Consider the following 26990-nt stretch of genomic DNA (forward strand, 5'->3'; position numbering starts at 1 on the left):
GTGCATGTTGCCTATTTCAGATGGATATTATGCACGCTGTCTCCAACCTAACACCACCCGGGGAGATATTCCCATAGTTGGAGTATATGGGCATGTGTCGCTGTTTTGGTAACATTTTCACGGTTGGGTCGGTCTTTTTGACTCCCAATATTAAAATTTTCGGCCATTTTAGAAACAAATGTAGGCAATGTTTGGCGAAAGCCGCCCCCAATGTCGTTCATTATGCGACCATTTTTTAACTGGCTAAGGAGCACTCCCACACCGTGACACAATCCAGGTGTGTACCTTCACCCCCACAGTGTCTTTAATTTCACTTCGCGGTCTGTCCTAGTCACTTCATCGTACTACGTGCAACGTTGTTGACACCACTAACACGCTTGTTCATAGTAAATCACCGGTGTTGAGGGGACGGTGTGCGTATTAATCATTAACTAGAAGATGGCGACAACGCTAGACAAGTTAGTCACAAACACACCGCTTCCGTGTGCAGTACAAGTAAACGGCAACTATTGCGGTACTACCGATGACTACGATGGTCCGATGTTGGAAGACAGAGAGGTATTACTGTTGCATTTTACCAAAGAAATGCAGAGAGTATATGCTACTGACAATGACGGTGTGCAGTATACACTACCACTAACGGGGCAACAACGCTATCAGATAATGCCACTGGGTAAGTAAGCGGAGACCTAGTAGGGTCTGTATCTAACGATTAGGCCATTTTCTTGTTGCTATTCCCGGCGATTCTAACTGCAGTTAGTCATACTTCGGGCTATCTGATATACAAGTATAGTTATTAGATAGTTACACGTTAGCATTCAGAAAAAATTCACATATACATGTATAGGCGACAAGAAAATGGCTATAGTAATACGCATTTTATTACCGTTGTTATCGGACATGGCAAACGGAAAGGGTGTTTTGGGGTTTGTCGTCACCTGCGCATGCGTCAAATGGCCATAGAGTGTCATTGTTCACAAACAAGTATCTTCAGTACACTTGTCTTATTTTTGTTGGTGCATTTAAGCATGGGGGCCTGTAAATATATGACGCTGTGTGAAACACTGACTGGGGTGGTACTGTGCTGTACACAACTGAGAATTAGTTTCGTTTAGTTATAATAATCGGAAAAATTAATAGAGAAAGGGTGGAATACAACCAAGACAAATATGTGTGTAATGGGAAATGGTCGATACTGGTTAAGTTGAGAACGAACTTCTTGGTTGACTGTTCACAACATAAATAAGCAAGAATAAGATCATTTTAAGTGAATACAAACCTCAGATCCATAGTTCAATTTGTTTGACAATGAGGCAAGGTTCTTAAAGCGCGGTGGTCGTCGCGCAGCGCGTGTTCGAATTTCATGTAAATAAATAATGTATTGTACACGCGTTGTATACGTCGCTATGAGTCCCATATCGACCACGACGCGGCGTGACGACTGCCGCTCTTTAAATATTATGGATATCACAAATGAACACCTTGCAGTTCATATTAACAAAAAGGGTATTAAATTTAAATGTATCATTATTTCTTTTTAAAATCATTATTTTTTGTGTGTGTGTTTTTATTAGCATTTGACTACGTGCTATTCAAAAATTAATAATGTCAATAAAACGTAATTAAATAAACGTATTTATAAATAATACGCTTTCATTCAAACTTAAAGCGGGAGGGTTGTCACCTGCGTATGCGCTGAAATTGAGTCCCAAGCGACGATAACAACACACGCTAAAAACGCAAAGGCTCATGGGTAGACGCTTGTTTGTAAACAATAACACGCTATGGCCATCGGACGCATGCGCAGCTGACGACTCCCCCGCTCTCAGGTATAGGTGCATGTTCGAGAGCACTCAGAGTGACTTTTCTTTACTTTTTTTGCTTTTTCTCATTCAGAGATAATGTTCAAATTTCGGAGCATTGTCAATGTTGGGACATACTGGCTCCCTGCTTACTTTCCTCAAGCGCGATCAACTACTAGTAGTCAACTACAAACTACGAAAAAACAGACGAGACGTAGACGCTTCCAGCATGCAAGCGGAATGAAAAAAAACATACAATTGTAAATAATAAGTAAAGTTCACCCTTATCTTGCAACATATCGACAACTTCTAGCTGGCAGCTTCCAGTGGTATACTGTTAAAGGAAAAGTCAAGGCTAACAACATAATACACCCCGCTGAAAGAGCTCATCAAATGTAAGAACATGGAATTTACAGTTTTGTTTTATATCACTTCTCATTCTCTAGAATTTTTCATCAATTTATGTAGACCGCCATCTTGATTATTCAGCAAAGAATTATGGGTAAAGTATGACATCATAGAACCTGTTGTCAGAAATTATGAAAATGATTTCATCTATACCTTCAAAAGTTGAACGTAGATGTACTGGTGCCAAACATGCTTATAAAATAGTTGTCATGGAAACAGAACTGAAAATATTTATTTTTATGTTTTTTTTCTACCAAATTCTCAAATTTCCTTATATTGTATACAATTAACCGATGTCAGTAGGTTATATAGGTGATATATTACCTGTTGACCATAACAAGTGGACAAAAACATGTCATTTTATATTTCACAACGAAAATTTTTTTTTTTATTTTTTTAACGTTTTTGGCAATATTCTCACTTCATGTGTATTTGTAACATTCTAATTTACACTACTATAATCATATACAAGAGTAATATGCACAACGAAAATTTGAACTAATTCGCATCAGTATTTCCCATGTTATAGATGAAATCATTTTCTCAATTTCTGACAACAGATTCTATGATGTCATACTTTACCCATAATCCTTTGCTTGAGAATCAAGACGACAGACTACATAATACTGATGAAATGTTGAATATCTAGAGAATGAAATGTGATATAAAAAACTGTAAATTACATTCTCCTACATTTGTGGAGCTTTTCCTTGGGGTCATTGTGTTGTTTGGCTTGACTTCCCCTTTAAATAATTTTATTTTTTTATTTTTTTTAGCAGATTGTAGTAGGATCTTTATTAACTGATACATGGCCATCGGCCCAAAACAGTAAATACAAAATATTAAAATTATTTACAATATTTCAGCGGCTTTCCTCCTAAGTTTCATAGCATTAAATACAAACGCAGCTGAACGCTCATTTTGAGTTTTCAGTAATTCGATAAATTTATTTACAGTTGGTGGAGTGCAGTAGTAGTGTGGGATATAGAGACATCTAATGTGGTTATAAAAAATACAAACTAATAAAAAAAATGGAACTCGTTTTCAATAGAATTCATATTGCAAAGCTCGCACGTACGTTGATCTCTTTCTAGATGACCTCTGTCTTTTTCAAATCATCAACAGTGTGAATTCGTAAACAATGTGATGAACATCGTAGCCGAGCTTATGATTGCATATGGGTTCGAATATGAACAGAAAACAAATATCTTTCTGGTTCTATGGTGGTTTTAAATTGACAGTAAGTATGTAACTTGTCTAAAGTACACAAGTCAGCCCGCCATACCAAAGAAAGATACTGTTTGAATCGTTCCACAAATGTATTTATAAACACATTAACATTTCCAACTTCTTGTGCATGCCAAGCATCATTCATATTACAAATGGAAAGTAAATTTTGGATGTCACTGACCCAGGTGTGTTTTGTTCTGGTTCCCGACTTTTTGATATTGTATGGCATATTGTAACATTTCTTAGGGTACCTTGAATTTGGCATGGAAATTAATTTTGCCCAATATTTAATGCAGCGTTTCGCCGAGTACAGATAGATAGGATACCTCCCACATTATCCTAGAATACTACTATTTGGTGATCTATTTGAAACACCAAGAAACATTCTACAGACAAGATATTGGATTTGTTCTAGATATTTACACTCTCTAAAATCCCAGATTTCCGCCCCATACGTTAGTATTGGTAATATCATTGTATCAAAAACCTTAAAGTAGGTTCTGTAGGATAGAGGGCGTAAACAATTCAGAGCTTTAAATGAACAAAATAAAGTTTTTTTCGCTTGCTGTGCCAATAGTTTTGTTGTCATTGAACAGTGTAGTCTACAGGAGAACATAATTGCATAATTGTTCTCATCATGAACCCACTTTTCGTTCCTTGATAAATGTCCCCCGCCCTTGAAAACAATAATTTTGGTCTTGTCCAAGTTTACAGACATACTCCAGCGCTCACAATACAATTCTAGTTTATCTAGTAACCTCTGGAATCCGACAACTGAATCAAATATAATTGACACGTCATCCGCAATTAACTCAGGAGATAATTAAACACCGTGGTGCTCTGAAGTATTCAGCTCATTACATAATTCATTGATAAAGAAGGAGAACAGGAATGGGCTTAACATACAACACTGGCGAACACACATAGGACGCGAAAAGTATTCAGTATATCCGGTTAAAGTTTTGACACATGATTTTACTTTTGCATAGGTATTACGTAATACCTTAAGCATCTTTCCATTTACTCCCCCTTTAAGTAGGACATACCAAAGACGTTGTCTCTCTACATTATCAAATGCTTTGGAGAAATCCACGAAGGCGCAGTATAATTTTCCCCGCTTCTTGGTTATATATTTTTGAATAGAAGGATAAATATGTTGTCAGTTGTCGAATATCTATGACGAAAACCCGCCTGTTTATTTTCCCCAAAGCATCAGACCAAAAGTTTAAACGTACATTAAGAATTGACGTAAAAATTGTCCCAAAAATATCAAGTAGTGAAATTGCCCTATAGCTCCCTGGATCAACCCTCGACCCCTTGTTATATATAGATATAATGATTGCATTTGACCAGTCTGTTGGCATTTCGCCAGTCTGAGAATCAAAGATCTTATTGAACAAGACGTGTAGATAAGGCAATAGTATATTCACAGAAGATTTAAAATACTCTCCAGGCAAACCATAAGGTCCTGGTGATTTATCATTCTTGAGCCGTTTGATGCTCTCAATTATTTCTATTTCAGTAATTGGGCCATTTAACATGTCCCAGTCTCTTTCATTTGCATAACTAAATTCATTCACAGATTCCAAGTAACTTAACATTTTGCTTTGATCGACGAATTCATTACTTAAAGGTGCACAAGAAAAGAGTTTTTCAAAGTAGTCATGCCATTGGTTTGCTTGTTTGCTTTTATTTATTAGGAAGGCCTGATAGCGCGATTTAATCCACGCGCAAAACAATGCCACACTTTCTTTTGTTCTCTTGGTGTATAGATTTCAAGTTTTTCGCATTGTGGGCGAAACAATGTTTTTCCCCAAAGGCATTTAAACACTGAAGTAAAACAATTTCGCTGATCACCGTGCTGATAGCATTCCACCACTGCTGTTTCTATCAACGGTAACTAACTTTTCAGTGTCAAAATACACAAACGTAAAATGTTCGGTTAATTAAAAATAAAAAATAAATACCCTGGAAATTAAAAAAAAATCGGCAACGAGATGCTGTTTTCAAACACCGCGTAAAAATCAAGCACTCTGCGATGCCATCTTGGTTACCTTGCTTAATCAGCATGCACCGGTGGCGATGTCGCAAACGTTGTATGGCCGTGCCCGGCAGTCTGTGGTATGAATGAGCTATTACCTGAAGTCAGGGTTCGTCTCATTTTTATCGGCCCGTCTCGTCTGTAGTTGAATGAAACCTGCCTCGATTTACAATAATGTCCTTTCCAATGCGACTTCATTTCAAAACTGTGTAACTGGCAATTGAGCGAATGAGTAGTAAAAACGGCGAACAGCCGTTGCGTAGCAAAATATTACGGCCCATTTCAATCGAGTCGTTTAACTAAATTAGAATAGCGTTGAACTTGGCACGGTTCATTTCACCGGGGATCGCGAAAAACTGCGTCATACAAAGAATTTTTTTAAAGGTTTTGGGAAAAGTAAATTTAGACTCAACTCACCAATGGCGATTGCTACGTTTATGTTTGGCTCAAAAACTCCACATTGTCTACGCCAATAATGCATTCACAAGCCTTCAAATGACATAGCAACTGTGACCGTTATTCAAAAGTTATTCCAGTTATTCAAAAACAAAAACAAAAAAAATTGTGTAAAGCACTTTCTGATTGGATGATGTTGAACTGACTCATTCATATAATTGGAACTGACGATGATGTCATGATATCATTTTTGAATTTGAATTTGAACAACCATTTTTGGTTTATACAAAATTCTATTTATAAAACGTGTATTACATCCCCAGTTTATTGTCTTCCACTGTACTCTTGATATACTTGCTAATACTGAGATCATTTACTCGCTCATTCAAACTGACAAACAGGGTGTTATCACGTTTTAGAAACAATTAGTTTCAGAACATATATGTGACTGATCATTCTCTTGCAATCGAGAGTTAGAATTTGTTTTTAAATTGCTTATGAATGTTCATATATAGACTTTATGCGAAAACATGGCGATGCCGAATTGTTCGAGTTAACCAAACAGAGTTTTATTTAATGTTCAAATTTAGTAACTCGAATTTTAATTAACAGTTAACCGAACTTCGAGTGACGGGAAACATATGATGTGCAACAAAACAATACATTTATTGCCCATAATTTCAAGTTCAGGTAACTGTTGATTGAATATCGAGTTACAATTTGGGCGTGGTTTCGCACAATTGGGCGTGGTCCTTTTTGTAACCCGATGTCCGTAACTCGAACAATACAGCCTAGCATCTCGCTTACGTGTAATGGTTTTTGTTCTGTAAAAGTAAAATATAATGACACGTGTTAACACTAATTGGCATGCATGGTTAATTATGCAAATTTATTGTATATATGTGTAAAGATTTCACAAGGATAGTGTATAGATCACCATAGGGGATGTGATGCTGCTCTGTGCATACGTGTAAATAAAACATCTCCAAATATCAATAACGAGTATGTGTGAACATTAGCACATGTCAAAATATAAAGATTGCAAAGAATCCAGCACAATGACCAATAACAAAGCTACGTTTGTATGATTCTATACATTATAGATTCACATCATGATGATAGGTCGTATACAAGCATTCGTGAAATAATTGAAGATTGTCCATTGCCACAGTATTTACGAGTAACTAAAAGGCCATCTACAATACATTGTAAGTTACTAGACTGCGACGAAGTCATCGAAGTGAACAGAGTTGAAGAAGTCGACGGTGTTAAAGTATGTATGTATTCTGGGATTAATTTACGTATTAGTATTGACCATTGTACTGTATAACAATGAATGGTTCAAATCGTTATTTTACTTGTCCTAACTAAGGATTTATTTGGTCTTTCGATGGCATAATAAGATATTTTCACTGGTATTCGATCATAAAACAATACAACTTGGTGTTGTAATTATACTGCTTTGGTACAACCATTTTGTTTTAAAGCCGCGTTACGCGAGGCAGCACGTGAAGCAACTGCGTTGCCTCTTGCGATGCTCGAAGCGTTGCTTTATGAATTATCTTATGTAACACGGCCTTTGGTTTTTAAAGGGTGTGCTGTTTTAGTTTTAGTCTTGATCCATTACGTACATTAAGTATGACAATATATATTTCCAGGATGTCAATGAAAAAAAAGTACACAAACTATTGGGATTATTTCCTGTCCATTGTGTTAGGCATATGCTGGGATTTGGTGAGATCTTTGAGTACTTACCTCACGACCTAATTATCGGATGATAGAGCACGGATTGAGTTTGGGGGCGTTGGCTTTGGAGAGGTGCTTTCTTGAGATCGTGTAGGTGGCATTCTAGTCGCAATACGCGTTTTCCACACTTGTATATGTAATATGCCACGGCTGAACGTTCCCAGGTTGGTGCGATGTGTTACCCTTGCCTGTCCAGCCGTAACTAACTAATTTTATTGTTTAACCATTTTGTGGTGTATCATTTTACTATGAGATCACAGGTAATCAATGCGTAACATATAGTGCAGTCTTTTCACATTAATGATGATTACCCAAATCCAATCAAAAAATTCTTCTGATGATTTTCTGCTTCCTAATGGCACACCTGTTTTTTTCGCAGCAACTATTGGTATGCAACAAGAATAATTACACCATACGTTTATCGGAGACAGAGGAATCCGGAGAATATAGCACAAACATAACCGTATCTCTGAAACCACTGCCAGAACTTATCAAAGAAAAACTTCCACTGGTTAGTAAGAACACGTCACTGTTGGCCATTGGAGATCGAGTGTTGCAGTATTTATGGAAGGCCGAATGTTGCAATGTTCATTACAAATATTTATGTGCAAGGACTTAAATTCATATTTATAAATGACATGTTTTCATTTTATTTGTAATATCTACAGCTGTATTCGTGAAACCACTATTTATATTCGTATTAAGAATCACCATTTGTACTTGTAAAATCACCACTTGCATTGGTAAATGTTGCTGGTAAAATAACATTTTACCGTTTGAACTTTTTTCATAAGAATTCTGTCAAAGCATTATTTCATAAAAAATAATTGGTATTCTTCGGAATTTCCCAATAATTCGGGACAACTATGAATGACAATTACTTTTTGTAATTTACACAAATTTTAGAGCTTGCGAAAACAAATATAGCTGGCAGTCTGAACAACCCCTATAGCAGCGATTCATATCGCGCAATGCATTCTGGAAAATATGGTATACTAAAAAAAAATATTTATTTTAGCTGGAATTAATTTTTACTGTAAAGACATTTTGGCTGTTATTTTCAAAGATTTATGAACAGTTGAATGTACGATATGGGAAAAGGGGTTATTTTCATTGGATTTTATTATTTATTATTTACCTTAACACGTGACTGGGTATCCCACATGAACATATAATTAAACTTTGTCTAAATATGATCAATCGATTGGCTATCATTCGTAATACAAAAGCCATAAACATTCAACATTTTTACAAACAGCGAAAAAAACAATTGTCATTGATTCGGAGTAATTGACGTTATTTTTTAATTTGTACATTTCTACACAGAGAGTTAAAATCCCATCAGACTCATGCTCAGAGAAAGATGACAAAATGAACGGCAAGATTCTGAGGTTAAAAAGTGTCGCAACAGAAAAGCACGTCATCGCAACAAGACCATTTCATGATGAGGTCTTATCAATTCCGCTAGCAACACCGCTTCAAGTGTTTAAAATCACAGCCCGCGATACTGATGTGACGACCGTGTTCAGCGCTATGAAAGCGCTATACAAATCTGTCAATTCCACCTGGAATATTAAAGATGTTGGGGCGTCGAAATTACCCAGTTCGATGCAGGCTGTCCCACAGCCATTGGAAGATGTACTACATACCTGGGGCAATTCTTATCAAGGTAAAGGTATTTGCCAAGAAATATTTCGCGAGGATATGCCAGGCATAGTTCGGCCTACAAGTTGGCTCACATGCTGGAAAACCTAACGATTTAAACATGGTATTCAAAAACTCGTTCTTTACATGTGTACAAGATATAATGATGGAATATAACATTATCATACACTAGAATGGCATCTTTCTATAAACCTGACAGTAATTGTATTATCAGATATAATTCATTCGGTTCTTATTATAAATCGAATTGTAGGTAGACTGAAGACCGCAGACATGTGCAGTAAATATACAGGGGAAGATCAAACAGGTAAGTACTCCGTCATACAGTATCACCCTACTCTCAAGCGTGTATTTTTTGGGATTATATTTTATTACTATTACACACATCGCATTTTGTGCTATTTTTTAGCTATTGCAACATACTCTTATACCCCTATACTGACAGCATATAATACAGTAAAAATACAAAATAAAGTATAGGAATATAAATCATTGAATACATATTAAAAAAAAGAAGAAGAAGTAAATTAAAGACCAGATTGCTCCTACACTAGTATTCTCGAAACGTTGGTCATATTTGAGCTGCCTGTATCTCCTATCTTTGACAATGTCTAATTCACAACTTAATTATTTGTAATTACAGATGCTCATATATACGAACCCCTTCAGTTTAAAACAGAAAGTACTGTAAAGTGCGATGAAAATGAAACGGTATATTACTCCACCATAAAGGATGAGTAAGTTTCATAATAAGTAGACTTTTTAATTCTCAATTACAGTTTTCACCATGCTGAAATGGCGAAGGGTAAAATACAATAAATAATCTAAAAGGAACACCCAAGCAGTTGAAATCTATGTAGTTTTTGAAAGTTCCAATATAAACGTGGATTTTCACACATGTAATTGTAATTTAAATCCCTTATTAGAAGTATAGATTCGATGAATGATACTCATAAAGTAATAGACTATAAATTGGTGTGCGAACACTTGAAGGGTGTGTTGTCAGTGAAAACTAAGGTAAGTCAAAGAGAACAAATATATATATAATATAAAGAATATATTAGTTAACAGGATATATCTGCGATGAACAGAACCATAGTACAGTTCACACATTATATCGTTTGGTTTATATCTTTATACAGAAGATTGTGGAACTAGAGAGTGTCTTGGAAGAACGGGATAAACTGGACACGCGCATGGTAAGCATATTGAGAATGAAGTTGGTTACTATAAAAGTATCCATAGTCCATGTTTGTATTATAGACGTGAGATATACACGTACGACCACAGAGAGCCCAGAAACTATAGTCAACTGTACGCCTAGTCTCTATTCGGGGGGGGGGGAGTCGCTGGTATGTAGTGTAAGAAATAGACAAGTTATGAAGTCTCCAGTGAGCCTATATTTTTTAAACTGGTAAAAAATAGATGAAAAAATGTGTAAAATAAAATGTATAAAAATACCAGCTGCTTACGAATCGTAGTGAGTTTAAAGACTCGGTTAGGGCCCTCGCATAGAAACTAGGCGAACAGTTGAAACAACTTAACAACTGGAGTAGAATCACTGACAAGTGTCATTTCCAAATAAAATCCTGGTAAAGACAACCATGAAAAGAATATCAGAAGCAGTGGACCAGAAACTTAAGAAAAGAACAAGCAGGTTTTCGGAGAGTAAAAGAGTGTATAGACTAGATCTTCATCTTCACCTTACGAAATATTATTGAGAAGTGCACAGAGTGGCAGAGGCAGTTGTACATCAACTTTGTCGATTTTGAAATGGCCTTTGACAGCATACACAGAGAATGTCTAAGGCCTATCCTCAGGGCATACGGAATTCCACAGCAGAATGTTCTGGTCATTGAGAATGTCTAAGGCCTATCCTCAGGGCATACGGAATTCCACAGCAGAATGTTCTGGTCATTGAGAATGTCTAAGGCCTATCCTCAGGGCATACAGAATTCCACAGTAGAATGTTCTGGTCATTGAGAATGTCTAAGGCCTATCCTCAGGGCATACGGAATTCCACAGCAGAATGTTCTGGTCATTGAGAATGTCTAAGGCCTATCCTCAGGGCATACGGAATTCCACAGCAGAATGTTCTGGTCATTGAGAATGTCTAAGGCCTATCCTCAGGGCATACGGAATTCCACAGCAGAATGTTCTGGTCATTGAGAATGTCTAAGGCCTATCCTCAGGGCATACGGAATTCCACAGCAGAATGTTCTGGTCATTGAGAATGTCTAAGGCCTATCCTCAGGGTATACGGAATTCCACAGCAGAATGTTCTGGTCATTGAGAATGTCTAAGGCCTATCCTCAGGGCATACGGAATTCCACATCAGAATGTTCTGGTCATTGAGAATGTCTAAGGCCTATCCTCAGGGCATACGGAATTCCACAGCAGAATGTTCTGGTCATTGAGAATGTCTAAGGCCTATCCTCAGGGCATACGGAATTCCACAGCAGAATGTTCTGGTCATTGAGAATGTCTAAGGCCTATCCTCAGGGCATACGGAATTCCACAGCAGAATGTTCTGGTCATTGAGAATGTCTAAGGCCTATCCTCAGGGCATACGGAATTCCACAGCAGAATGTTCTGGTCATTGAGAATGTCTAAGGCCTATCCTCAGGGCATACGGAATTCCACAGCAGAATGTTCTGGTCATTGAGAATGTCTAAGGCCTATCCTCAGGGCATACGGAATTCCACAGCAGAATGTTCTGGTCATTGAGAATGTCTAAGGCCTATCCTCAGGGCATACGGAATTCCACAGCAGAATGTTCTGGTCATTGAGAGGGAAATCAAGCTTTGAAGTGAAGACAACCATGAACACCGGCGTCAAACAAGGATGTTGTTTGCTGCTGATTCTCTTCAACAAAGCAATCAACTGGGTGATGAGAAAAACGACAGAGGACAAACCAAGAGGCATCAGGTGAACTCTCATCCCAACCCTCAAAGACTTAGATATTGCTGATAATCTAGCATTTGTCTCGCGTACACACATGCTGAAGAAGACGACACAGCTCAGCACATTTGCACAGCGAGTTGGACTACAGATCAGCGAGAAGAAAACGCAGATGATTTTGCTCAACGTCAGAAAAATTGACCTATCTTTGGAGAATGGTCAGGCATGATGGTGGAGCAGGCAGCCGACTCAGCTAGCAAAGGGACGAAACGCTTTCATAATACTGAACAATGTGTGGAAGTCATCTCAGTACAGCACAAAGACCAAACTAAGACTGTACCAGAGCTGCTGTATAGATCAGAATGCTGGAACGAAACGAAAGTGAAAAAAAAAACCGAAATGAAATTAAATGACTTCAAACATCGCCACGTCACAGAAATAAATGTGTCGACAATATTTAGTTTCCACCTCTTTTCCGCCTACTTTGCAGCTCGATTCAATTGTGCTGACATGACGTGACAGCCATTTTGGAATTGTTGAACACTGATGGCGCTATTCATTTTGTGTTTCACAGTGTGAAATTTTCTCAGATATAATTAGGACAATGAAAAAAAAAGCGGGTTAGGGTTTCGTTTCGTGGAAAAGACTAAGCCGAAAGGGACCTCAACAAACTGTCCACCTTCCACACCAAGAACTTCACAAGGATCCTGTGAATATTTTGGCCTGAGACTATTTACAACCAGCAACTGCAACAGACATCAAAGTAACATAATGTCACAATCTAGATGATTAACCTATCGCTGCCAATCATTCTTGACATTAACATTTACATAACCTTTTGTGAAATAAACCCCAAGAAAACGCTATCTTCCACTTGACCTAATGTGTGAAGTTTAAACTTTTTTAGTCTGAACATGTCTGATATACCATTCTTTGAAACAAAATGGTCATCAGTCAGCTATTTTGAACTTGATCCGAACAATAAAATGACGTGCATCATGGTCTATTGTGTTCAATGTATGTACCAAATTTAAACCCAATCTGTCTATACATGACTGAGCCCAGGAACTATAAAAAGTGTGATTTTGACGCATTTTTAAACAAATCCATGTGCATATGTTCAATATAATGTATATAAAGTACTTGTGAAGTTTAAACCAAGCATGTGTGAAATATGGCTAAATACTTAATACACATGCATGTACAAAGGTCAATCCATAAGTCCCTCTTCTCAGACTGCGTCCAAACAGGGACTAAAACACAATAGGGCTCTGTACATAAACCAGATTTATTCAAATCTTGACTACATATCTATATCTTGACTATATATGTTGTTTGTGATGTCCTAGACTTGTGCATTACCATCTAGTTGCTGTGGGCAGTGTTCACTATACATCATTTGGAACTGCTTTTTTTGCGCAGTAAGTGTGGCATTGTAGGTAGCTAGTTTACCTACAGTGTTAAGGTGACTGCAGATTCAAATCCAGGGTTTCATATTTGTCTGTTTATTTATTAAATGTGGAATTTTCAAGTTATTTAGCTTGTAAGTTATGCTCATGATTCATTGTGTCTACATAGTACATGTAGATGTAATCGTAATTGAGTACTGGTAGGTTTTTCTGACCATGAAAAATGCTCTGCTTTAAAGTCATTTGTGAAGCTGGAAATTCAATCTGTCTTTCAATTTTTAGGGTAGTGCATTATAGTGTGACAGGGAACGCATCTGCTTACAGTGACATGTTTATGAGTTTCATGTTTATGTTTGTAAGTGTGCCTGCAATTTATATTATATTCCAGTATAAATAAATACATAATAGCTTCTAACATTATCAAACAGGTCCCACCAAAGAGAAATGAGGAGCTCATTCAACAAGTTCGACCAATACAGACAGAACAAAAGTTCTACACTCCACACTCCAAACAGAGGATACTACCCCGGCTTAATGTGCCTTTACCAGTTGTTAAAACACAGCGTAGGAGCTCAGAACCGTGCGAGCTGCATGCTGAAATGCATGCATCTGTGACAGTTAGTGACGTCTGTAGAATGCTGTTACAACTGAATCTATCACAGTATACCCCGCAATTTGAGGAGGAGCAGATCGATGGTACTATACTAGATGCCTTAGATGAAGAAATTCTAACCACAGATTTAGGAATGTCAAGGTTACATGCCAAGAGGTTGAAGCTCCATTTAGCAAAGCAGAAAGCTGAACATAGCACAGTGGTCAAAGTATAGGATGTACATCTTTTAGTGTTTTGAATTGTTGAGCTTTGAAAAGGCCCATATTGTATTGAGATATCATTACATCGGCAAAATTGATCATCATCAAATCTGTATAGCACATTTATTAATCATGGAAATAGCCCAAATATCAATGATTCATTTGGTCAATATCAGTTTTTTGGATTGTTGAGAAAGAACAGACATTTCTTTCTAAAAATAAAACCAAGACATATTGCCAAGCTAAAATTCCTGGCCATTTATAAATTTACATGTGAACACAAGTGTTAATTTGAATATATATATATAATGAACTAAAACTTTGGGTGTTACTAATATGCATATAAAACAAATCAAAGAAAGCTTAGAAAGAACTCCCATGTGCTGAGAGTTTTGGAGACACATTAAAAATTAATTCAAAATTACTTGTACATGAGATATTGATGGAATAGCTGAAAACTAATTATGCAAATAAGGTAACTAATATGAACAGATTTAGGTGTAAAACTAATAAGGTCTGCTCAATGTACCAAGTTTCATTGGAATGTGATTAGAACCAAAAAAATATTAATTATTATGCTAATTAGAGAATTAATATGAACAGATTTTAACCCAAAATTAATCAGGCTGTCTATTGTTCTAGAGCATTTATGTACCAAGTTTTATTCAAATGTGATGATCAATACTTGAGATATTAGTATTAATTAATTATGTTAATTAGGTGATTAAGAAGCATAAATATTTACCAAAAACTAATATGGTGCATAGTCTTAGGTTCATTGAAATGTGATGGGTACTCTTTAAAAGTTTCATTGAAATCCAATGAGTGGTTTTTAGATATCAGTGCAATAGCCATAGAACAGTAAAAAATTAACTAATTATGCAAATTAGGTAATTAATAGGCACAATTTTTTTATCTCAAAATTAATCAGGTCTCTGCATAGTCCTAGAATATCTATGTCGCAAGTCTCATTGAAATGTGATGATTAGTACTTGAGATATCAGGTGAAAAGCTGAAAATTAACTAATTATGCTAATAAGATGATTAATATGCTCAAATATTTACCAAAAAACTAATTAGGTCTCTGCACAGTCCTCAAGTAACTATGTACCAAGTTTCATTGAAACGTGATCATTACTACTCGAAATATCAAAAGCTGAAAGTTAATTAATTATGCAAATTAGGTAATTAATATGTACTGATATTACCCTAAAAACCATCAGGTCTGTGCAGTGTCATAGGACACCTATGTACCAAGTTTTATTGAAATGTTATGATTAGTACTTGAGATATCAGTGGAAAAGCCGAAAATTGATTAATCATTATGTAAATTAGGTAATTAATAATATTAACAGACTTTTACCCAAAACTAATCAAATCTGTGCATTAGTTCAGAGCATCCATGTGCCAAATTTCATCAAAATCCAATGAGTGGTTCTTCAGATATCAGTGGAACAGTCTTGGAACAGCTACAAATCATCTAATTATCATGCAAATTAGGTAATTAATATTCATAGATTTTTACCCAAAACTAATCAAATCTGCGCACTAGTTCAGAGCATCCATGTGCCAAATTTCATCAAAATCCAATGAGTGGTTCTTCAGATATCAGTGGAAAAGTCTTGGAACAGCTACAAATCATCTAATTATCATGCAAATTAGGTAATTAATATTCATAGATTTTTACCAAAACCTAATCAACTCTGCGCATTATCCCAGAGCATCTATGTACCAAGTTTCATCAAAATTTGATTAGTGGTTCTTGAGATAACGGTGGAACAAAAAAAGTGACATACATACATACATACAGACAGACATACAGACAGGGTAATTGCAAAGACTCCCTTTTGTGCTTCGCACACGGGAGTCAAAAACTGTGGTGGATTACTAACCAGTAGTAAAATTACAGAAATAAATACGCTGCCTAGACAACGAGTTCTAAAGCCAATTTGGCAGTAAACACAGAAGTGTTCTTTTAACCTTTAACCTTATAGAAATAAACACACAACACATTGTTAATGAACCTTTTATTTATTATGATTTGGAATAAAAATACCTGATGTGACAAACAAATTCTTAAACTCCTGGAGCACAGTACATTCACATTATCTGACTGAACTAAGATGTATTTTGCAGGCTTGTGTTGGATTGATGATATTAACTAATGAATGCTCTACTTTAATTAAGTGTAATGAGAAGCATGGTTTACAAGCTTGATTAAATTAAATAAAGTACTGTAAAACATGTCTTTTTAGCTAGCATATCATTGTAGCTAATTTAGCTACCGGTAAGCTATAATTTCGCTAATTCAAGATGTTGCTAATTTAGAATAAAGTATATTCTCATAATGAGATTGTTGACACTTTAGCTAAATTAAGATTTTGTTCAAATTCACTAAAAATGACATGTAGATATTTCAAAGTGTTTTACAGTATATAGTGAACAAATAGACAATTCAGCAAAATGTTTGCAAATTCTGTATTAAAATGATACAATGCTACAAAAGGGATGTAACTTCTATTAAAGGACCTAAACATATGAGAAATGGTGATTTTTTTGTTCTCAATTTTTCAAAAAGAATAAGTTCGGCTTCTATTAAGGATGCGGCTTCTAATACAGATTTTACGGCACAGACTACTTAGCCCAAACTTATTAAATACATACACATTTCAATCAGATCAGTGTATGTTCAGAAACATGGAAGCACCAAAAGATTTAAAACAAGTGTGCGTACATGGTATGTTGGATGCATGGATAGTAATACAGTTCTCCACACAGCCTACCATCCCGGTAATGCCCAATTTAAAAACTTCATACCAACTTCAAATCCAACAAAACAAGCCTGTGGTAAAGAACGAGAAAGCATGGATAATTTGATTTCAATAGCACATGTGTATGTTAAAATAGGTATACGGTGAGATTTGATGAAGCTCGCGCGCGAAGTACACACTGATGGAGTTTATACATGTGAACCACAACAATTTATGAACAACTACATTTAAGGTGTATGTAAACAATGGAAACACAGTTTGATGCCATGGAATCAGACTTGAAACTAGTCAAAAAAAATAATAATCAAAGAAAGCTTAAAAAGAACTCCCGTGTGCTGAGAGTATTGGAGACACATCTAAAATTAATTAAAAATTACTTGAACTTGAGATATTGATGGAATAGCTGAAAACTAATTATGCAAATAAGGTAACTAATATGAACAGATTTAAGTGTAAAACTAATAAGGTCTGCACAATGTACCAAGTTTCATTGAAATGTGATTAGAACCAAAAACATATTAATTATTATGCTAATTAGGGAATATGAACAGATTTTAACTCAAAATTAATCAGGCTGTCTATTGTCCTAGAGCATTTATGTACCAAGTTTTATTAAAATGTGATGATCAATACTTGAGATATAAGTATTAATTAATTATGTTAATTAGGTGATTAGGAAGCATAAATATTTACCAAAAACTAATATGGTGTATAGTCTTAGGTTCATTGAAATGTGATGGGTACTCTTTAAAAGTTTCATTGAAATCCAATGAGTGGTTTTTAGACATCAGTGCAACAGCCATAGAACAGCAAAAAATAAACTAATTATGCAAATTAGGTAATTAATAGGCACAATTATTTATCCCAAAATTAATCAGGTCTCTGCATAGTCTTAGAATATCTATGTCGCAAGTCTCATTGAAATGTGATTAGTACTTGAGATATCAGGTGAAAAGCTGAAAATTAACTAATTATGCTAATAAGGTGATTAATATGCACAAATATTTACCGAAAAACTAATTAGGTCTCTGCACAGTCCTCAAGTAACTATGTACCAAGTTTCATTGAAACGTGATCATTACTACTCGAAATGTCAAAAGCTGAAAATTAATTAATTATGCAAATTAGGTAATTAATATGTACTGATATTACCCTAAAAACTATCAGGTCTGTGCAGTGTCATATGACATCTATGTACCAAGTTTTATTGAAATGTTATGATTAGTACTTGTGATATCAGTGAAAAAGCCGAAAATTTATTAATCATTATGTAAATTAGGTAATTAATAATATTAACAGATTTTTACCGAAAACTAATCAAATCTGCGCATTAGTTCAGAGCATCCATGTGCCTAGTTTCATCAAAATCCAATGAGTGGTTCTTCAAATATCAGTGGAACAGTCTTGGAACAGCTAAAAATCAGATAATTATCATGCAAATTAGGTAATTAATATTCATAGATTTTTACCAAAACCTAATCAACTCTGTGCATTATCCCAGAGCATTTATGTACCAAGTTTCACCAAAATTTGATTAGTGGTTCTTGAGATAACGGTGGAACAAAAAAAGTGACATACACACATACAGACATACAGACATACAGACACCCTGTCTGCAAAGACTCCCTTTTGTGTTTTGCACACAAGAGTCAAAAATAGAAATACCATATACCAAACTAACCAAAAGGGATTAAAAAAACAAACACAAAACAAATCAACCACAGCTATAACACAACCAACTCACAAGTGCACGGGCAAAACAACTGTATTGTTGAAACTAAATGATTTGTTTTTGAACTTGTGTTTCTTTTTTTATATCTCTTTGTCAAAATCTGTTGAGATACTCTTACTTATCAAAATTGACCATTGTCAAATGCGTAAAGCAAACTATTAAGAGATGAAATACTCCGAAAATACTTTTGCAGTTGTCAAATCCCATGTGGTGTTTTGACCTCACTATGACCTTTGTTTGCCCTGGTCTATTGGTTGAATTATTGAGTGTCAATTGAAAAGCATCATGCAGCTGAGTGTAGCTGATGGTGGTTTGTGATTGGCTGCCATTCACAGAACATAGATATTCAAATCTATTGCGAACGGAAGGGCATACGTAAGGCAAGCAAGCTGGTGTAGAGTGTTAGCAACAACATTAAACTATAATAGGAGCTCTGTAATGTACCAGTATGAGATAAGACAGCTAAGAGAGCAATACTTACTGCGTTGGCAGGGAATGCTCTCAACATGACAGGAGTGATTCCTTTATAAATGGCAAAGATACCTTCATTTCTTACTAATTCTGTAAAGACACTACGAATACCATTGGGATATTTACCAGCAGGAGCTGAAACAAATCAATTAAATCTAGAAATAGAGTGGTGATATTTCATGAATATACTTTCATCTTAAGTGAACAAACTGCAAAAAAAGGAGATGAATTCTGATAATTCAGTAGTTTATAATTTTATTGTAGCAGTGCGAACCATAATTTACTATTAAGTTTTTATTTTTGGAGTATTCATGCAAGATTACTTTTGCCAAGCATGCTCCTTGAGCGTCACTTTTTGGTGTAGCAGTAAGTTATTTTGGACACATGGTGACTGAGAATCAGGATAGATAAGTGGAAAAATAATTTAATTGTCTGGTACACAAGATATAATATTGTGACCATAATTTAAAGCAAATGCAATTAACAATTGTCAAGAAGCCATTTTAGAGCATGAATGAAAAAAATATGCAAATGAGAGAGCACTCGTCAAACTGATACCCCACCCCAACCCCATGTAGACATTGGCAGGGTGTTTGACATTTAGGGGTCATACATAGGTCACAGAGATGTTTCACATGTGAACTTTTACACTACTGACCTGTTTGAAACCTAGATTTGAGGGTGTCTGGACCAATTGCCACTACCCAATTGAAAATACCTGCCATACCACCAGCAAATAATATGCTACCAACACTCAAATCAGTGGGTCTGAAACAAAGACAAATAAATATCTGAATTAGACAAGACAAAAAAGCATGAATCAAGGCCACAGACAAATTTGTCCCAGTAATTCTTTTTTGGGGGGGGGGGGGGGGGCTGGACTCCATCAAAACATTTTTTTTTTTTCATTTTTATGTTTACATAGTGACTAGTTTTGATATGACACTTGTATTAGTATTTCGAATTAGAAGCCACTATTCAGTTTACTTGCTTTTTTCCTTCTGGTGTAAGAGTTTTTTTCAGCCACTCATAGGTCATGAAGTAAACACCACTGGCAGGAACATCTAGAATTGCAGAGAATTGTACAGATTAAATCAAACGATTCAGAATCAAGAGACTAAATGAGAAAATTAGCTAAATACTTGAAAAGTTTAAGAAAATGGTTACCAAAGAACCATGTAACAACTAGGAATAATAGACATATTTAAGAGCTTTACAAGACAAGCTTTATGATAACATCATGCAATCAGTATGTCCTCTATACTGTACCTCTAAGCAGAGTTGCTAATGTTCCTCTGTAAACACCCTTAAACAAACCGGATTCCCTGTAGATTTGACGGAAACAGTCAACTGGTCCTTTGTATTTAGCTGTGCCTTCAGCTGCTTGGATCTAAAATATACATCAATGACAGTCATTGATTTGTAAATAATAACACATCAATAGCATATTAAGTAGCAACAAATTGATACACTGGGAGATATCACACAACCATCACAACTCAAAATTGACATGACATACGGTAGTTATGCGATAATGAACAAAACGGAAACCAGTCAGCAATTTTGAATCAGTTTTGATTGATGTACAACTTATGCATAAAGTTCTAAAGTTCAGAAAGGCAGAAATGCTTGATTGTCATGGATTTTTACAATTAAAAAGGCTGTGCAGTCCAGAGAAAGATTCATTAAAACAAAACTGCTTCCAGTCGGCCAATATGAATTTAATCTACAAAACAAAGTGGAGCGCATCTAGGTACAGCACATTATTAAGTGTGGGAATACACAAAAAATAGTTTCGCATTTGTCAAAACCCACACAATAAACGTTAAATGGTCTCTTTTGGCTGTTATGGTACCTATCACTACATAATGACTACAAGCAATAATTATGTTACTACGGAAATACTGCAAGGTATGTACTGGGGTAGTACAAGATGAGATATGCTCCCCATACTCAATTTATGCGTACTTAGCAGTAATCTGGTAATACACTGATTAACGGTAACTCCCTGTGATTGCATGTTACCTGAAGAAGACACTTGACTCTCTCCCCGGGAGTCATGATGACTGTGGTGAACACACCTGCCAACATTCCAGCATTGAATAACTGAAGATATCTGATGAAAAAAAAAAAAAAAAACGTAGAAAGTACAGTTGTCAGCCAACTTGTTTCTCACAGCCTAGTACTTTAATTATGAGCAGACTCTGAAAATAGTCTAAACTTACGTCAACTCTTCCCCAGGGTGCTTCTGCTGTAGTTTCTTTCCCACTCCAAAGCCAAAGAAACAGATTGCAAAAATTGGAGCTATTCCCATGATTGGGGCTCCCATTCCTTTGTATAAACCTCGTACACCCTGTGAAGATTCAATAAAGACAGATTGCAACAGATTTAGTCACGATATCATATATTTGTACCACATTCATTCGAATAGAATGATAGAAGTACACATAAACACAAATTTTAGCTACTGTAAAATGACTAATTTTCACTGGGTTTAAATTTCGCTGATTTACCATTTCAGGCATATACAGTGGGTTTTAAATTTAGTTTTATTATTTAGATAATGTGTTCTATGCTAAATTTTACAAATTCACTGGGTTTTAATTTAGCGCATTTTCCAGTCGGCGAAATAAGCAAAATGAAAACCCAGTGAATAATTAATTCTTTTACAGAAAAATGCATTGCATGTTAGATTATTAAATATGACTTATTTTGATTATAGACACACCTTTCATTTAGAGAAGCACATATACTGGTAATGTAGCAACCAGGGCGGATCTAGGATTCTGGAATTGGGGGGGGGGGGCGATAAGTTGGCCGGTGGCCGAGTTCGCGAAGCCCTTGCAGGGAGTTAAAAATAGGGGGGGCGGCCCCCTCAGCCCCCCTCTAAATCCGCCCCTGGCAACTATGGTAATATTTAATGAAGGCAAGCTTTGGCATCTTATTAAGTCTACTCACATGCATTGTCAGTATAACATCAAACAGAGGATTGTAAGATATTTGAATACACCGTGAGATAATGCAAGATATTGATGACAGTTGGTCACTTTAAATAATTCAACAAATTGTCAGTACTGCTAGTTATTACAAAATTTTAATTACACATGTGTGTCTGTGTGTGTTGAAACCTTACAAATTTTTTTGGGATGAACTAAATACCAAAATTGAGGAGTTCATGATTTCTGATGAAGTATTTGAACAATTTCCTCTATTCACATCGAACACATCGATACAGAGCATGACTGATCACAGAATCTCATCACTGAATGCAAATGTTTGCACAGTGCAAAACAATTTTGTTGAATTTTGAAGTGTTATCTCTCATTTAATTACTTTAATAACTCGATTGTAAATGTAGAAGAAGAAAGCAGGTCTTACTTCATTTCTTATGGTCTTAAGAGCGCAGTCAAAAGTACCTTTATAGAGCACTGACTGGCCTGGTCCCGGTAGTGGCTGTGTCTGTAACCGAACCTGTTTAGAAGAGAGATACAAAAAAAACATACCGTAAAACCATTCATTTTCACTGACATTTAATTTCACTATTTTGATGTTTTAAGCATATTCATTGTGTTTTAATTTTACTAATTTGTCAAGAAAACAATGAGTTTTATTGTTATTTTACATGTTCACATAGATTTAATTTAGTGGATTTTACTTATCAGCAAAAATAGCAGAATTAAAACCCAATGAATAATTAATATATTTAAAGTATGTATTACGGCTATCGTCGTGCCAATAATCATACATACATGTACACATCCAACTAACCCAATGCAGCCCAAAATTAACATCACTGTAAATCATAAATCATGCGTTTGTTCCTGGTGTTTGTTTTTGAACGCAACAGATCACAGCAACAGGAGAAATACCGGTATATGTAATTATTGAAAACCTGGTGATCCAAAATCTTTACTATGGAATTCTAGTAAGACAGTTATTATGCTCTACCATGTTTGTTTTTTTTTAAATATATTTGAAAAAAATATAATCCAAACAACCAGAGGAAAAAAATTTGAAAGCCAGACTGTCCATGTTCCCACAATATTTTAAGTCTCATTTTTCACATGGAAACTTTCTGGTTACATTTATTAACATTGGTGACAGGGAACAGGGGCGCAGCGCCCTCATGCCATAGCCATGCGCCCTCTTACCCTGCGGAGCAGATTCCCTGGCAACCATAAAATTCCGATTGACCAGGGATCACATGTGGCCACAGTCTTCAACTGTGACCTGTCTGATAGTAATTTTGGCCTCAAGATAGCCATAGAATGCTCCATTTTAACTTAGAATTATCAAAAACTCCACACCCTGGTAGGGAGAAGCCTATCTCCCCCACTTGGTGGCTCCGCTGAATTGCAGTGCTCCCTCTTGCAGTTTGTTTTCTAGAAAAACACCCTGGGTCACATATAATAAATCAATGTTATACCACTTGTAGTGCAGAAATTACAATTACGTAGAAATACACGAGAGATTATTTAATATCATCAAACGTATCATTTCATTTCAGCTACTATACTAGTATGTTATTTGAACTAATTGGGCAAGCCGTTTTTTTCGCTTATTCAAAATAAAGCTATATATATACTATAATCTCTAATCTAAACTATAATCTCCTTGGTGCTTTAAAAGTATACAGTGTACAAGGCAAAACACAATACATGTACATCTGTTTTCAGTAGAAGATTTTAGTTCTCATTAGGACCTCTTATACAGGTGATGAATTTGAGTATAATCTTATCTATGGTAGTTTTGAATGCAGGAAGACCCGTGAGTAAATCACAAAAATACAAATTTGTTATTTAGTTATTTTTAGACACGTGTACATATGGTGCATTAGCATATATATATACACCGGTATATACTGGTACATTCATTGTTTTATTTATTGAGTACAAAGTTATCAAAAGGTCAATCATTAAATTACTGGGGACAAAAACATCCATGATGGGACAACCACGATGTCCACTACTGTGATTGAATTCTGGCAAGTCACTGAGACTCCTTACATTTAACTAAAAATGTGTCACTTGCAAATGTCATGATTTCCCTGCCCCCTTGAAATAAAAATGTACAGTGCTAGTGCCTTAAACTATTTGATTCACTAAATAGTGTCTTGTAGCTCAGAAATACACATTTATTGTAGCATTCGCTCAAATTTGGTTTTACACAATTGTATTTCAGTGAGCTAATATATACCCGTTGTTATCCCACCACTGATTGACTGAAAGTTAGCTGATTAGGACATGATCTGGAGTGCAAGAACATATTTTGTTGTTGTTACCTAAAATTCTCAGCACAAGCCCCTCGTGATTAAATAGCAATGAAATTGGCAGAAGCTGTCAGAATACTCAGAATTGTATGGTTTTGAATAAAATAAACTTTGTGATCAAAAGAATGGTTATTAATGTATCCCTGAGAATGTAGAAATTTGTATTTGTCCCGTTTGAGGTAAGAAATTGATTATCAAAGTTTCAGAACTTGTGTTTTCTAAAGCGAGGAAGAGAAATGAAAAATTCAGAAAAAGTTAATCGATTTATTTAGTAAGTAATAACTGTGGATTTATGGTATATTCATGCAGTATTGACAATCACAGTCAGCTGTCAAGTGATAATAAAATAAATGCAATATTTACAATAGGAGGGCTGCCATCTTGAATGAGACACGAAACTAAATAAAAAGACAAGTTGTGAACGGAATTTTTCAGATTCCTACAAATCAGAAAAAAAAAATACCAATCTTTCACAGCCGGCTGTTGGGGAATATTATGCCAATCACTAACAAAATTCTACTATATTCATTGTTTATATGTGGAAAAATCAATTGAATGCAAACACCTAATTACAACGAAGAACATAGAACACCAATGTTCCGTTTGTCCAAATCAGTGCAACAGTTCATATTTAAACAGTGGTAACTTCTTGTCATGAAAAAATACAAAAATCCTTGGAAAATAGCATTCTGACTGGTTAATAACCGACGTGAATTGTCAGATGGTCAAAAGGAGTTGCTGCAGGTCAATTCAAGCAGCAAAACATAAAGGCGGAAATTATTTTGTATCAAGAGTTTTCATACAATCTAAACATTCAACAACGAGGATAATGATAAAGCTATTGACTTTTATAGTTTTCCACAAACTAATAATTTTCACACAATAAATTTTAATAGTATGTAAATAATATTGTAATAAAATGTGCATATTTTTATTATCATTTCTGTTTCATCATTGTAAAAGTGTTCTGCAATGTTATTTCCCCAAAAAATTTCTCTCCGAACCTGACACATGGTGAACATAAATTTTTTTGGGAGATAATTTGTCAAGATGGGTGCTCCACTAAGTGTCGACACCTAGAAAACATAACAGATGAATACAGTTTATCCAAATACGTTTATAAACCAACAATTTTTATACCTAAATTAGTAATTATTATTAAAATTTCAATTACGGTAGTAAAGTACGCACTAAACTATTATGACATTGATACTGATTATTTAAATATTGACATAGAAACGTAAAGGTCGTCTGTGGTAAAATAGGGACAAGATTCATTTCACAGACTGTAACTTGATTATAGCCACCGACACAAAAAAAAACAATCTGTACCAGTAGTAGTTGATTTTATCAACGATCTATACCCCCCTGTACACTAACCGGGTCCAATGGAAGCCTATTGGTGTCAGTGAACTCTATTCGCCCTGCAGAGCACAGTACAAGTCGTATCGAAGGACTTTTGGACACTGATTCTACGCTGTCTATTGGACTCAGATGGCAAAATATTACGGATATTATGGCAGTGGTCATTTACGTTGAATTATAGTAACACATATCACGGCACTTTTCACATATACATGTGTGAGGCCGAGCTATTCAAGACACATCAACACCAAAAGGCAACAAACTGGTACGAGCCCGTGCACGGTCGGCGGTGAACAGGTCACGTCGATCGAGAAGGTTTTTTCGTGTTTCCCCTAAAAACCTATTCATAAAATGATGTAGTGTGGTAATAGTTTGTACTTAAAGTGTAACATACCTTGATGGTATCCAGTGGGTGACCGGTAAAAACAAGGCATACACCACCAAAACCACCGGCGAAGAAATTTTTCACAGGACTAATCTCCGCCATGTTTGATACCGGTCCTAATGAGGTACGCCAGCAGCGTTGGCGAATTTAAAACGTTACGTCCACTCTCCACACAGAGGGCGCTCGCTCCCAGTATGCTTCACGTCTGTGAGGAAGTCGCGCGCATGCCGTTTGTATTTCCCGACATGACAAAGCAGGAGTATTTTTGCACCTCAGTTTTGCTACCGGAAAAATCTATAGACCTCCCGCGCGGGCCCGTTTTAGAAGGTGAAAAACACCACCATTTCCTGCTAAATTTTGGAACGCACATGGGATAGCAACGGCATATAGTGACCCCCTGGGCTCCGTATTCAGGATCTGGGATCTTTATCTTCATTAAAGGTCTAATAATCAACGTCTCTGGCAGCGTACTTATCTTATAAGTCTCCTCCCTTTCAGCTCGTACGCTGTCACGGGGTGGGGATCGTTTGGTGAATGTATATCACCACAACTGAGGCGGTGCAGGGAAGAAAAATATACCAGTAAC

The 26990-nt window shown here is 35.9% G+C and overlaps 2 protein-coding genes across 2 annotated transcripts; one reads left to right on the forward strand and one right to left on the reverse strand.

Annotated features, from left to right (window-relative positions):
* Positions 1 to 230: 230 nt before the first annotated feature.
* LOC100367751 (uncharacterized) lies at positions 231 to 16956 on the forward strand. The gene is made up of 9 exons (XM_002742083.4): positions 231 to 673; positions 6981 to 7150; positions 8003 to 8134; positions 8950 to 9292; positions 9542 to 9595; positions 9932 to 10025; positions 10215 to 10305; positions 10431 to 10487; positions 14027 to 16956. Exons 1-9 carry the CDS (start codon positions 439 to 441, stop codon positions 14423 to 14425), a joined length of 1575 nt encoding a protein of 524 aa, XP_002742129.2. The 5' UTR covers positions 231 to 438; the 3' UTR covers positions 14426 to 16956.
* On the reverse strand, positions 16424 to 26547 carry LOC100366690 (mitochondrial carnitine/acylcarnitine carrier protein-like). Its single transcript, XM_002742076.4, has 9 exons — positions 26414 to 26547; positions 22764 to 22856; positions 21611 to 21738; positions 21411 to 21501; positions 20655 to 20775; positions 20377 to 20449; positions 20044 to 20153; positions 19396 to 19520; positions 16424 to 17253 (listed from the first exon to the last, which is right to left on the reverse strand). The coding sequence occupies exons 1-9, from the start codon at positions 26504 to 26506 to the stop codon at positions 17191 to 17193; spliced, it is 897 nt and encodes a 298-aa protein (XP_002742122.1). The 5' UTR covers positions 26507 to 26547; the 3' UTR covers positions 16424 to 17190.
* Between the last annotated feature and the right edge of the window lie 443 nt (positions 26548 to 26990).

Source organism: Saccoglossus kowalevskii, chromosome 3 (genome assembly GCF_978046115.1).
Source record: "Saccoglossus kowalevskii chromosome 3, keSacKowa6.1, whole genome shotgun sequence".
NCBI lineage: Eukaryota > Metazoa > Hemichordata > Enteropneusta > Harrimaniidae > Saccoglossus > Saccoglossus kowalevskii.

Coding starts and splice junctions, on each gene's coding strand:
- LOC100367751 (XM_002742083.4), top strand. CDS start 439: ATGGCGACAACGCTAGACAAGTTAGTCACAAACACACCGCTTCCGTGT. Junction 674..6,980: donor CTATCAGATAATGCCACTGG/GTAAGTAAGCGG, acceptor TATACATTATAG/ATTCACATCATGATGATAGG. Junction 8,135..8,949: donor TCAAAGAAAAACTTCCACTG/GTTAGTAAGAAC, acceptor ATTTCTACACAG/AGAGTTAAAATCCCATCAGA.
- LOC100366690 (XM_002742076.4), bottom strand. CDS start 26,506: ATGGCGGAGATTAGTCCTGTGAAAAATTTCTTCGCCGGTGGTTTTGGT. Junction 21,739..22,763: donor TTAAGACCATAAGAAATGAA/GTAAGACCTGCT, acceptor GAATCTTCACAG/GGTGTACGAGGTTTATACAA. Junction 19,521..20,043: donor CAAATCTAGGTTTCAAACAG/GTCAGTAGTGTA, acceptor GATTTGTTTCAG/CTCCTGCTGGTAAATATCCC.